The sequence below is a fragment of the Octodon degus genome, unplaced genomic scaffold (assembly GCF_000260255.1).
Source record: "Octodon degus isolate 3935 unplaced genomic scaffold, OctDeg1.0 scaffold00126, whole genome shotgun sequence".
Taxonomy (NCBI): Eukaryota; Metazoa; Chordata; class Mammalia; order Rodentia; family Octodontidae; genus Octodon; species Octodon degus.
The window spans coordinates 3,374,071-3,388,080 of record NW_004524702.1 but is presented as its reverse complement, the minus strand read 5'-3'; the positions used below and the strand labels follow the sequence as shown (position 1 = coordinate 3,388,080).

At 55.3% G+C, this 14,010-nt stretch overlaps 1 protein-coding gene across 5 annotated transcripts in view; it reads left to right on the top strand.

Annotated features, from left to right (window-relative positions):
* Positions 1-14,010, top strand: part of Zdhhc3 (zinc finger DHHC-type containing 3) — a 37,584-nt gene that overhangs the window by 6,516 nt on the left and 17,058 nt on the right. For 3 of the 5 annotated variants that reach the window (XM_023700761.1, XM_023700764.1, XM_004640667.2), the window contains exon 2: positions 7,724-8,053. In XM_023700761.1, the coding sequence (XP_023556529.1) occupies positions 7,748-8,053 (306 nt within the window). In that variant the 5' untranslated portion in view covers positions 7,724-7,747. Of the gene's footprint in view, positions 1-7,482; positions 7,622-7,723; positions 8,054-14,010 lie in introns of those variants that run through there. The other 2 variants (XM_023700762.1, XM_023700763.1) reach the window with 2 other exon arrangements.

Here is a 14,010-nt window from a genome sequence, read left to right as displayed (position 1 = left end):
GTGGTGAGGAGGGCAGGCCTGGAGGGGCGCTCCAGCCCCCGACCCAAGGTTCCTCCTTCTAGCACTTCGACCAGCTGTCCTCAGCTCTTTTGTTTGTAGTCCCTAAAACCTCACCACAGTTCCCAGTGTGTTTGTAGGTGGCATAGTGTGGGGCCTGTGCTGTCCTCAGCACCCTCTGGTGGACACCTGTGCCACTTGGTCTCTGCCTAGCATGGGTGGGCTGCACTGGGAAGGAGCAGTACCCCCAGCAGGAGCAGGGGCTGGGGGTTGGGGCTGCCTCCTGGGCCAGGCCAGGTCCTGCCCTCCCAGTGCAGGCTGACCTTAGCCCCTGCCTTAGGGCTAAAGGTTTTTATTCAGGCTCTGGCCCCACCCTGTAACGCTATCTCAGTACAGCTCAGTGACAAGGTAGACAAACTAATAACCCTGCCCTTTATTTTCTAGTCCTCAAAATGGAAAGGTTGTAGCACACACAGTTAAAAAGCGGGCCCCAGGCAGAGCAGACCATGGGGGTGCATACTGTCTCCCTTGCTTCCTGGAAGTGTGAGCTTAATCAAATCTCTGCTTCTGCTTCCTCAGCTCTAAGGGGAGTGGAAAAGTGGGCATATCTGCAAGGTGGGGTCAGTGTTCAGATCAGCCCTGGCAGCCATGGTCTGTGGGGAGACGATGTTCTGAATGCCACACCGTACTTCATAGGTTCTGCCCCGTCACAGCAGTCAGGCTGAATGTGCTCGGGACAGATGTCCCCAGTGGGCCAGAAGGCAGGTCAGTGCCAGATGTACTCCTGTACTTGACTGACCACAAAGAGCTTCACAGAGTTCACAGTCATTGCTAGGTAGTTCTTGAGCAGCAGGATCACTTACCCTGTCACTACCTTAGTGAAGATTTTCATCCTGGGTTACGGTTGATACAGGGAACCATTGCATTGAAACTCTAAGCAATCGCATCAGATCTAGGAAGCCAGGTAGAGCCTTTCAGGACTAATGTTCTCCCTGACCCCTTGAACTGCCACTCTTCACTGGTCTGGGTTTTCTCTAGTTATTGTTTTACTTGTGGAGGGGGTTGTTGCCATGGTCATGTGTTTTGTTTTTAAGGATAAATATTCTGGCCTCCCAGGAGCTAGGGAAGGAAAGTCTGCTTAGAGTCTGCTTCTTGGGTTTTTCACAAGTCACAGACTTTGAGTATTCACCCACTGCTTCAGAAATGAGACCTGACGCTAAGGTGGGGCTTCCGCTGCTCCTGTCCCTCAGATGCACACAAGACAGGAAGTGGGACTCCTTTCCTGTTGGGTCACCCTCCCTACCCCTTGTCAGGGTAACAGGAAGGAGCCGGTGCAGTGCTCAGAGGCCACATGCCGGCTGTGATAGTGGGCAGGGCTGGCTTTGGATCCCTAGGTGGGACCTTGGGGACATGGCCCCAGGCCTCTGAGCTGCTCACTCTGGCCTCTGCAGTGGGGAACACTATGAGGTGCTGCAGGAATTGAGACAGGCTGCTTCACGCGGACCTCATGCACATGGGTACCCAGGAGCACTGGTGTCGCCTCCCTGCCTGTAGACAGCACTGGTCTGGTCTAACACTTGCAATGGACAGGACGTCAAACAGACCCCGACTTCTGCGTCTGTAAAGCAGGGGATTTGATGAAGTTTGGCCCTTCCAAGGCTGGAGTTATTTTTTTGGGGGAGTGTTAATTTTATATGTGGTCTTGTTTTAGCGTCTCATCATTGCAACATCTAATACACCACACCCACAAAAAGCAACATTAGAACATATCACCCCACTGGTGTTGGGACATGGACTGTGCCATACTGTGTGTGACATACATTTCAGTAGACCCATCTGGTGGGGATGGCAGAGTGGCCACTTGGAGTAGTAGAGGAGCTGTCCTTACCTCTGCAACCGCCCAGAGCCTACTTTTTCTGAACTGAAGATCCCGCAGGTCTGAGCACCCGGGTTTAACGAGGGGCGGAGAAGGGAAAGTAGTGAGGGCGTCACTTCTCGCTTTCCCAGGTGAACTTTCACCAGATAAAGTCCTGTTCACAGCAGCGATACCTTACCTGGCCTTTTTCCCTTTAGCTTTTGTTGAAAGTTGAGTGCAGTGTAAAGAGGCGGGCAGGGGAGGCAGACTCCTGTGCAGGGAGAAACTGCTTATATGTCTATGGACGCCCAGCAGCCGGCCGCCTCTGCCTGTCTGGACATGGAGGCGCCTTCCTTGCCCGGCTTTGTGCCACACCTTCACCTTTGGGAAAGGTGGTGTCACTCTGTTTCTTTATGAAGTACTTGAAGCATGGTGATTCATGGCTCCTTTGCTTTTCTGAGACTCCTCTAAAACTGGGCATGCATCTTACAAGCTTTTTGGATTCTTGTATTCAAATTAAGTTAACAGGGGCTGGTGAGATGGCTCAGTGGTCTAAAGCACCTACTTAGAACAAGCTTAGCAAACACAGGGACTGCGGTTCAATCCCCCAGCACCACATGCCAGCCAGCCCCGGTCCCTGGTGGGCTGAGCTGCCCCCCCCCACACACACATAAATAAAATTTTTTTTTTAATTTTTTATTTATTTATTTGTTTATTTATTTTGTGTGTGTGTGTGTGTGGCCAGCTCAGCCCACCAGGGGGCGCGGCTGGCTGGCATGTGGTGCTGGGGGATTGAACCGCTGTCCTTGTGCTTTGCTAAGCTTGTTCTAAGTAGGTGCTTTAGACCACTGAGCCATCTCACCAGCCCCAATAAAATTTTTTAAAAAATCAAGTTTTACAAATTAAGTTAACAGTTATTCAGATAAATTAATATTCAACCTGACCAGATTCATTTCTAAAGATTCTAGGACAGGGACCATTGGTTTATCTTGGAAGCTGCAGAAGAAGCCTGTGAAGACTTACGTTGTAAGTGGGTCACTCTAAGGTGTGAGAAGTCCTGAAAGAGTTCAGCACTGTATTCTGTCTCTCTTTTTATTTTTATTTTTATTTTATTTTTTAGACAGCATCTCACTATGCAGTTCCGGCTGGCCTTGAACCCACTCTGTAGTCCAGGCTGGCCTTGAACTCATTGTGGTCCTGCCTCAGCCTCCAGGTGCTGGGATTATAGGTGTGCGCCACCACTCTGGGCCAAGCACCACATTCTAAAACAGTACAATTTAAATCATAGAAAGTTAATCTTATCCTCACTTTGAGTTGATGTTGTAAGTGATGGTTAATTAAGGATGGATTGAAATATTTAGCTCTGATGATAATTAGCTGAAGTAGTAGTTTAATGTGTAGGGCAAATTACAGAGAATTCCAGACACTGCCCCCCCATTGCCCACCATCAGTCCCGCACACTAGATTTGTTTGTTCATGTGTATGTGGATAGTGGTTGTTAAACAGAGGGCCTTTGCTCTGAGCTACATCCCTCTTTTTTTTGAGACAAAGTATTTGCTAAATCAAATCACTAAGTTGCTCAGGCTGGACTTGAACTCGTGAGCCTCCTATCCCAGCCTCACAGGTTTTATTAAAATTTTATAGATTCACTTGAAACAAGTCTGGCCTGTCCCAGGCTCCTGCTGCTGCAGGAGCAGCTGCTGGCTGCTAAGGTGTGACTCCAAGGCCGCTGTGTGCCATCTGAGCTTTCTGTGACTTGATGTAGGATGTTGTCCCACAAAGGCAGTGAAGTGAACTTGTTGGGGACTGGCCCAGAACCGCAGAGTTGGGGCCTTGGTGTGGAACTTTCCTGTCCTGTGTGACAGTCGTGCCTTTGATACCTGGACTGTGGGTCTGCTTTTTACCTTGAGTGGTAGGTTTATGGGCACAGCCCCCCTTCCTTCAGCAAGTGATGAGGACCCGTAGGCATCCTCCATCCCGGATGAGTGGCACGTGACCACAGCGGGAGGGGCTCCGGCTGCCTGGTACAGCCTGATGTGATCATCATCAAGGTTGTTGATCTCTCCCTGGAAAGCTGGTAGGTGCTTGCTTAGGACAGGAAACCCAGCCGCACCAACGCTCAGGGCTGTTACCTTAGCTTCTGCAGGTTCACAGACTCAGCCCTGTCTGTCTTCCTGTCATGGGTAGGATGGCAGTGATCCTCTCTCAACTTTGCTCTGCGACTTCAGCACCCCAACATTGAGATCCTGCTCACCAGGAGTCAGCGCCTTCTGAAGCAGCACTTTCTCGCCTGTCCAGCTCCGTCCCCCGTCCTGCCCCTGCCTTCCCAACAAAGCCTGAGTCTATTCCCCGTGTGCAGCTCCCCACAGCACCCTGCTTTCTCTGCCAGCTCCCACCCACCCCTTCCAGGGCACTTCCTATGACATGTGTAGTCCCAGTTGTGAGTTGTTTCCTGAACAGGACGGAAGTTAGCAGGTGAAAGCAGAGGAGAAGGCGGGCTGTGTGAGGCCACCTTGCAAGCCCCTTCACCAGCTGTGCGGTCAGCAGCGCCTGGCCCTGGGGAAACAAGGGCTCTCAAGAAGCAGGGTCCTTGGCAGAGCTGCTGCCGAGCGCCAGGACAGGCATTGCCCAGAGCCAGCAGAGAGAGGAGAGGCGCTGTGCCTGTCCTGTGCTTGTGGGGACAGACACACAGCACCCTTCGGGTGGGTTCTGCCCGCATTCCTTGTGTGTTCAGCTGGCAGTAGAGGCATGAAGTCCTTTCTTCCCAAGGAGAGAGCACTCTTATTGCTTTGGGAGGCCCAGGGTGAAGCAACCTTCCGAGCTGTGGTTTCAGCTGACAAGTTTTGAAACTGAAGTGGGGGTGAAGTGCCCTCAAGGTAACGCTTGGCTCCCACCCTTGGGGGCCTCTTTCCAGGCCTCTTCAGGGCCTTTCCCAGCTCCACAACTGTGGCTCACCAGAACAGTGCCTGTGGACACTTGGGGCTCCAGAGTCTGTTCAGAGGTGGCAGGAGTCAGCCACCAACTTCCTGTCAGGCCTGGAAGCCCAAGCCAGGGCCCAGGTGGCTGTGCGATCACAAAGCCCACACAGTCATCCTACACACACCTGTGTCGGAGGCTGCAGTGCTGCAAGCCTGGCTCCTGGCCCTCTGGGGCGCATGGTAGAGCACAAGGCAGGTGTCCCTTGAGGCCCCAGCCCTCAACTGAGCACCCTTCCTGGACAGAGCATGCTTCTGTTAGCAGCATCCCAGCAGGATGGGGGCTGCAGGCACAGCAAAGACAGTGGCCAGTAACGGGGGGGGGGCACAGAACCGTACAAAGGAGACAGCAGAGCTATAGGCACCGCCGCTGGAGCAGGAAGATTGGAAGGAGGCTGAGGCCCAGGAGCCTCTCAGCCCCAGGATATCGTGAGCCAGCACACCGCAGTGCCATCCAGGAATGACTACAGGCTGTTGGAGAGGTGCAGTTGGCACTGGCAGCAGGCGCAGCCCCTCTCTCCATCCTTCTCTTTCCTCTCTCCTTTCTCTCCCTCCCTCTCTCCTTCTTGCTCTCTGTCCTGCTGCAAGGGCTCACCCCTCAGCATAACACACAGGAAAGAGAACCCCGGAGTAGTCAAGTCACGAGGTCCTATGAACGACCAGGAGTGGGTGATGCCGGCGGGCAGGATACAGCCCCTCTGAATGAATGCGCCGTGAGCTTGATTTCATCCCTGAAGGCTCTAAGGGGAGTTCTGAATCTATTTTTAGTGCTCATGCATTCTTGAAGGCCACACCTTTATGAGAGCTGGAGAACAGGATGGAGGATGGAGCTTGGGCTGCAGGGGACAGAAGGCGTGCTGCTGGGGGGGGGGGGCTCAGTGACCCTGCCCTGGGGAGGCAGGAGTGTGATGGCTCCGTAGTGGTTGGGGGACCGCTGCTGAGGACCAGAGGTCAGCAGACGTCCCCGGGAGGGGCAGAGCACAGCTTGTGCCGTCTCAGCACTGCTGCTCACTCCTTAGTCGTGGGCGCAGCCAGAGGCAGCCTGCACAGAGCGGTGCGGCTGTGAGCCGGGAACGTGACTGGTCTTGAGCTGAAACGTAGTTCAAGTGAGACGCGCCTGTCCGGGGGCAGCAGCAAAGTCCGGAGCCAGGCCTGTGCTCTGGGTGGGCCAACCGCCAGCAGGTCAGCGCTTAGATCCTGCTGGGTGCTGGCTTGTCCTATGCTCGGGTGGCTTGGTGTCAGATGGAATGTAGGCCTTAAGAATTTGTTGGCACGGGTCAGGGCCTAGAATGCCCAGGCTGCCATCTCCTGCTGGCCCATGGGGTGCTTCGGAAGGTGGCCCCAGGTCTTTAATGCACTTAGCTTGTCACTGGCAGCACAAAATGGTCACTGTCCTCTGGAGAGCTCAAGGTTGTTGTTCTGCTAGAAAATTCCAGGTGATCAGGGCTGGGATTTAGCTCAGCAGTAGAACACTTGCCTAACAAACTGGAAGCCCTGGGTTCAGTCCTTGGCCACTAAAACCAAAAAATTAACCTCAACTTAAACACACACACACACACACACACACACACACACACACACACACGAAAAGAAAATTCCAGCTGATGGACGGCAGTAATTACCTCCTTTTCCTGCCTGGATATCTGTTCTGCCTGCATCCTGCCTCTTAGTCCTGACATGTGCTGCTCATCTGGGACCTCTCAGCTCTCTGCGGTCCCACCCTTGCAGCCTGGCAGCAGGGTGGAGGGCTGGCCTTGATTACTGCTCACACTGGCTTGTGACTTCTGGCTCAGAGTGCACCTGTGAGTGGCAGTTCTTGCCCTGCCCCTCAGCTCCCTGGTCCTGTCCTTCCTTGTGGGACTCTCTTGCATTCAGTGCAGGTGCCCCCTTGTTGGGGTGAGGGCAGTGGAGGAAGAAAAAGGGGAACAGCACAATCCCAGAAGGTGCCCTTGCCCTCTGGTGGCACGGGCGGCCAGGCCTCTGTGGAGTGACTGGCTACCTGCCGTGTTGTGACTCAAGGTCTCCAAACGCCGAGTGCTGCCTGCCTGGGCTGCAGGTGGCTTTGCTGGGGCCCTTGCATCTGGCAGTGGATTTGAGCCCTCAGTCTCCTGGGAAGCCACCAGGGAGGTCAAGCAGAGAAAGAGCTGTGGCCTGTGGCGCACCTGGGACTGGCTTCTGTGGTTGCCTCTTAGTTCCATCCTTGCAGTCCCTGGTAAAAGAAGGGGTGCGGTTGACCTACATTTCTGAGGTGTGGACATCTCTCCTAGAGAGGTGCACTGGTGTCCCAACCTCTGTTATCTGTCCCAGGCCACTGGAGGGTGGAGGGGAGGGAGGAAGCCACCCTCACAGGAGGGTACACGGTTCCCAGGACCTCGAGCCAGGTACCGGGAATGCCACAAGCTCTTGCCCAGCCTTCTCTACCCTTTGCCCCATCACCTGCTTGAGAAGCAGGCCTGGAGAGTCTCGTCCTCAGAGGAGAATCAAACCATGTGATCAAGTGGGCTGAGAAACTGGCCTGGTTTCCAGACCTCCCCAGGTGACACACTGCTGCCCTCAGGAGCCTCGCTCTGGTGTGGGGAGCTGTAATGTCCTGGGGCCGCGGCTGGCCTAACCTAGCTGACTGCCACTCCACCTCCCCATTTCCCTCGCCACCAGCCTCCAAGCTCCAGGTCTCCCGTGTTCCAGCAATAGCAACATTGCTGGCCTCACCCTTCACTGGTCTCTCACCGGTCTCAGTGTGCCCAGCGAGCCCCAGTTCCTGGTCCTGTCTCTCCCATGTGGCTGTGCCCTGGAGGTGCCCTCTTCTCCATTGGCTGGGAGGTTCAGGCAAGGGCTACCGCTCCCAGCCCTGGGGCTCTGCTCAGGCTGACCCCGGGTCCCTTTGCTTCTCTTGCAGATGCCAACATGGACAGAGTAGCCTATGATGCTCACCCCCACCCACCACTTCCGAGACATTGAGCGGAGACCAGAGTACCTCCAGCCAGAGAAGTGCGTGCCACCGCCCTACCCTGGGCCCGCGGGAACCATGTGGTTTATCCGCGATGGTTGTGGCATCGCCTGTGCCATCGTCACCTGGTTCCTGGTCCTCTACGCAGAATTCGTGGTCCTCTTTGTCATGCTGATCCCATCCCGAGACTACGTGTACAGCATCATCAACGGAGTCGTGTTCAACCTGCTGGCCTTCCTGGCCCTGGCCTCACACTGCCGGGCCATGCTCACGGACCCCGTGAGTATGTCTGGGCTCGTCTTTAGCGGCCCACACTCCTCCTCTGGCTCTAGGTGGCCACAGCCTGCATGCACTATGGGCCCCTCAGGATAGGAGGAGCAGGACCAGGCTGAGGGCAGGCAGCACCGTGGGATCCACACAGATAGAGATGCCTGGTGGGGAGACTAGCCTGGGTGCAAGGAGGCGCATCCTGCCACCTTGCAAAGGGGCTGGTGGGCAGCAAAGGGTTTCATCCTGAATGAGGAAAACAGCCCTGGAGCCAGGTGGGCTTGACATGAAAGCCACCTGCAGTTCCCTGACCTATGGGTAGAGGCTGCCCTCTGCCCAGCCACGTTCCGCTCTCCCTGCAGCACTGGCCTGGCCTGGGGCGGGCTGCAGCCATGCCTCTAGGTGACTGTGGGAAGCATGGTGATCTGCTCAGGGACGGCTAAACATGCCAGGCTGCGCAATGGCACCGGGCGTGTTCCCTCTCTGCTGCTCAAGGTCTTGTATGGGAAAAGCTGAGTCCCTTGTTGGTAAAGGCTCCTGTGGCTTTGTGGTTTCACCATGTGTATGAGGAGGTAAATAAGGAAAGGAAAGGAAAGGAAAGGGCTGAGGATGTCACTGGCCTGGTACCTGGATCAGCACCAGGGCTCTTGTCTTAGTGTCGTTACATTTTTGTTGCTGAAACAAAATATCTGGCTGAACTCCCAGAGCTACTGACGGAGAGGTCTAAGTAGCTCCCAGTATGTGGAGGTTTTAGTCCATCCCCTGCTGGCTCCAAGGGCAGGTGGCATGGCACAGGGGAACCATTCAGTGGCGGCAGAAGACAGCAAAGCAGCAAGAGCACAGAGGGGAGAGCAAGCCTTTTTCCTTGCTTGTATCCTCAGCAGGCTCCCCCAGGGATCTTGGTGCCCGCCTACACCACAGGCGATGAAGTGAGGCCCCGGGCCCCCTGCTGAGTGGCTTAGTTAAACTTCTAACCTCAAATTGACACAATGAGTAAAGTCTTGGAGCTAAGGGCATGTGCACCCCCATCCCCATGCAGGACTGCTGAGTTACTTAAGCTAGACTCCTCAAGTTAACTCAGTGTATCAACCATAACACTTAGCTAAGCATGGTGTCCTGCTGGCTCAGGTGGTGTGCAGTGAAGTGTCCTCAGGGAAAGCAGCTTGCTGGCTCAGTAGGGTGTCACTGACAGGCCCAGACAGAGCCTCCTGTCACATAGGTGTGCCCCATAGGCCCACTAAGCAGTGTCACCTGGAGTCAGTGACGTGCATAGGCTTGGTCCAAAGGCCCCCAGACCCCAGAGTGTGAGTGTTTACAACAGCATCGATTTCAGTTGTCTTGAACGCAAGTCAAGGATTTATATGCAAGTTTTCATGACACCCACCGTGTTGGGCTTGCATGAGTAGAAGATGCCCTTTTGCTTGGCTTATAAATATGGAGTCTGCTAAGCCCCAGGAGCTCTTCTGCCTTCAAGGTGCCCTCTGTCTGAGCAGGAGGAACATGCTTCACAGTGGAAGGACAGGGGAGGGGACTTCAGCCACCCTAGGTGGGGGACCATGCAGCAAAGTTGACTCTGAGCCTGGTCTTGCCAAAGCCATGTTGGAGGAGGTATGGCGAGAGCTGTAGGTGACAGATGGGCTCTGGACAGGGGCAGCAGTATGTGTTGGACACAGCTCCTCCAGGCAGCCCAAGGGGTTGGGATAGCGGGAACACAGCCTTCAGCCCCTGAGGAGTTTGGACAAAAGAGAGAGGAGATGGGAGTGTCGCTGGGCAGGGACTCCTTACTGCAGGGTGGCAGGCCCTGGGGGCTTGGCCAGATGTACAGGTTACCAGGCACTTGTAGGAGTGATTCTGTTCTGAAGCGGCTATGGAGAGAATGAGGGGGACACAGATCCTGGCCCTCAGCTCTGGGTCAGGTCAGGCCATTTTAGAAGGTGGCAAGTGCTTTAAAGAAGTTGGCGGGGGTGGCTTTGAAGGCCTCTGCCCCAGTAATCCAAGAAGGCTGGCTGGCGGGAGAGCCGGCTCCTGGTCCTGAGCAGTCCTCACCATCAGCTCTCTTGGATGTGCTCTGCGGGCCCAGAGGGAACTAGACTGCCATGTGTGGTCCACTGAGCACCTGTCCGAGCCAGGGAGGCCCGTGGAAGTGTCCTGTAGACAGGCCCTGGCCCGTCCCCGAGTGTAATGGGGTGGTGCTGCAGAGATAGAGCTTCACAGGCCTCCTAGGAGCAGGCCTGGGGGCCCAGGTGTAAGATCCAAAGCAGAATCCCTAGTCAGAGTCCCTGCCAGGATTCTCCAAGGGATGTAAGGCTTGTGTATGTCAGAAAGTTGTGGGCTGGGGATGTGGCTCAGTGGCACTGCGCCTGCCTAGCAAGCGTGAGGCCCCGAGTTCGATTCCCGGTACCAAAAAAGAAAATAGTAAAAATAAGGCCAAAAGTAATGCACACCCAGGGGTTGCGGACAGTGTAGGTGCTGTGTAGCTCCCTGCTAGAACAAAAGGCAGGAGGAAGAAATCCCTTACATGCTGTCCACCTAAGCCCTTACCGTGCCCCTGCCAGCTTTACATCTTGATCCCAAATTGAACATCAGAACAGTGGCAGCCACGAAGTCTTCCAGACCACTGGACAGGCAGGACTCCTGGGCAGCAAAGCATGGGTCCGCACACAGCCCGGGCAGAAGGATAGAGGGAAAGGACCCACGCAGATGTAAGCTGGCCTCATAGGAGATGTGGCCCCTGAGAACTGGGGTGTGAAGGAGAGTCCTGAGATGGGCCAGGAGGACAGGTGGACCTCAGTTGGCCAAAGACCTCTGATGACACCTGGGCTTGATCTCCTGCATCCTCTTCAAGTGCACCTGGGGCTGTGTGACACCTGCCAAGGTGCTTTGCTCGTGCCTGTGACAGAGCCTGGAGGGCCCTCCTGGTCCTTGTCGCGGCTTATGATCCCATGGAACAGTAATTAGAATGCTAGCCAGTAACACTCCCCCACTCCTGGCACCACCCATGGTGAGAATGAAGACCCCGAGGCATATTCGTAGCTGTGGGGAGCCCCGGGCCCCTGAGTCCAGCCACGATGATGGCTAACCAGAGCAAAGGCCTCGACCCAGCGCTGAACTGGGTTGTATTACTTCGTGAAGAAGGAGGTGCTCGGGGATGAGTGACTGAGAGGCAGGAAGTGGGTGAGAGCCGCGAGCTGGGCGAGGAGGGAGGCCTGAGGTCACCTCTGCAGTAAGAGAGAGGAGGATGCGCAGAAGGGCTCGTCTGCATGACACAGCCAAGGGGGTGCGGTGTTTGGGGCCCGTGCCTCAGCTCTGGTGCGCCAACTTTACCCCTGGGCAGCCGCAGCCTCTGTCTCGAGGCTCATCCCAGCCTAGCAACCCTTCATCCCGCCCGGCCTGGCTTCACGTGTTTATTTGGGAGCTATGGGGACGCACTGCCCTGTCACCCTGCTTCGAAGACTTCCCATCCGCACCGGGGCTGGACCGATCTGCATTGCTTAAAGCTGATTGAAGGGATAAGGACACATCGGGACATGGACACAGGCCCGGGCTCAGCCAGCACGGAGATAATTGCTCTTTCAAGATGAGCCGCCCATGGCTCCTCCACAGCTGAGGCATTTTTTTTTTTTTAATTTTATTTATTTATTTGTGTGTGTGTGTGTGTGTGTGTGTGTGTGTGTGGCCAGCTCAGCCCACCAGGGGGCGGGGCTGGCTGGCATGTGGTGCTGGGGGATTGAACTGCAGTCCCTGTGCTTTGTTAAACTTGTTCTAAGTAGGTGCTTTAGACCACTGAGCCATCTCACCAGCCCCAGCTGAGGCATTTTGAGGTCGAGAGTGACCCCCTTACCCTGAGAGGTAGACCCTAAATGCAGCTGGGCCTTAAAAAGGCCTGGTTTGGGGGCCTCCCCTTCCCTGCTTCCATGTTTCTTTGCCTGTTCTGTTCTAAGGTTTCCTCCTGTGAGCTCCTCCAGGAAGCCTTAAACACAGAGCTGGGATAGTGTCTTCCAGAGACTGCCAGGACAAGGCCCAGCTGGTGTTTTGAGGCCTTGTGGCCAGAAGTCTCCAAGCCAAGCACTGCGCCATCTTCGACCCTTGCGATCAGTTTATTTTCCCTGCTCCTTTCAAACCTAATTCCTTTCAGCTCATAAATGAGTTCAAATCTGAGATTTGAGAAAAGAAAGAATACACACTCACTCCAGGTCAGCATGCTGCATCAAGGGACTTCCGGGAGAGTACTTTGTCCTTTTGTACCAGGCTGCAGCCCACATCTGCCTGAACGGCCTGAAGATGCCCATGAGAGGCAAAGTGGCCCAAGTGGGGTCTTTAGCCTCTGCCTGTGGAGGAGACAGGTGGCCTTGCTCTGGGACAGCTGTCCGAGGGGGCCCTGGGCCTGACCGCCCCAAGCACCTTTGCAGGCCATGGCTGCGAGTGCTCGGTCCTTGGGTTACTGCTGCTTCTTCCGTTCCGTGATTCAGCCACCTGCCACTGAGCTGCCCCAGTCGTGCCCCCCCCTCCAGCCCACTGCCTTTTTTTAAATTTAACCTTCCTTTGTTGGCATTTTGGACCGTCTGTTGCTTTCTCTTGTGTCTTTCCATGTTGTCAGACTGTCCCAGACTTTCACTGTAGCAGACATTCTTGTCCGAGGTTTGCTTTACCCATAGTGGGGCAAACAGATGGGGGCCTCACCTGCTAGAAACCTGCTGACGCGCCACCTTCTGTTAGGCTGGGGCTGGGCCCTGGCATTGCCGCCTGGTGGCCGTGTCAACTTGGAGTCGCAGACTTGTCTGCTTTAATCACCTTCTCCGTGAAATGAGGCCTTGTCTCCTGCACCACTGGATTATGGTCCCAGTTACCAGGCAGGACACAGCTTGTCACAAAGTGGTGGGAGCTGTGCCTAGCACAATAAGACTCTGTTATTTGTCGTGGGCTCGTGGAATGCAGGCTGTGTGCCAGGCTGGAGCATTTTGCTGGTGACAAGTTGAGAGACATTGCCTTGGCCTTAGGGTTTATAGTCAGGTGTGCAAGCGATGTGCAATCACACGAAATGTGCTGTCTCCACACACAGGCTGCAGGTGCAGCAGCTGCTTGGGGACCAGCTCTGGCTGTCAGGACAGCATGGAAAGGGTGAGCTCATGGGCTTGGAAATGGCCCCAGAGGATAGGAGGGGCTGGGAGTGGGCACCTTCAGGACCTCTGCACTCCGTAGCCCACATGAACCCCATAGCTCAAACTGTGGTCCACAGTGCCTAAGGCGCCAGGGACAGGGCTGTGGGACAGCGCCCATGTCAGGTCCCATGTTAGGTGTTTACCTGGGAGAGAAAGGGCCCCTGGTGCTACTGGTCTGGGGCGGGTGACAGCAGCACTTGAGTGAAGCCAGGATGGGAGTGTAGCCAGGACCACGCAGGCTCAGGCTGGGCTGGGTACTCTTGGCCTTGGCAGATGCAGTGTGGCTGCAAGGAGGGAATGACTGAGGGGCTCTGGTGGCCTGGCTGGCAAAAGGAGTAGAGTCACCGGGAGCATCTCAGGAGGCCGGGCAACCACCAGGGGCCCATTCAGGGCATGTACAGGGGCTTCTGCGGGACAGGACCAGATGTAACCAGACAGGCGTCCGAAGGGCACAGTCAGCGTGGGCTGTCTGGATGGGAGGAACCTTCTGGGTCTCTGTCCCTGAGAGCCGAGTCCTTTGTTGGTCTCCTGGGGAAATGCACCTTGTACTTTGTCCCTGGCGCCCTGCACGGCAGTTCCTTCGCACAGTCACCGTAACACAGCTGCTTTGCACCCTCCAGAGAGGAGCAGGGGCCTGGGGTTTGGTGAGGCCTGCCCGTTGCTCTGTCGCCCAGGGCCTGCTCTTCCCACCCCACACCACCCCTGGGGCCCCATGCAGCTCAGGGTAGCACAAGAGTAGCACTTTTGTGACAGTCTCACTCAAGGAAGTTCTATGTTGAGATTTTCTTTTTTCTTTTCTTTTTTCTTTTT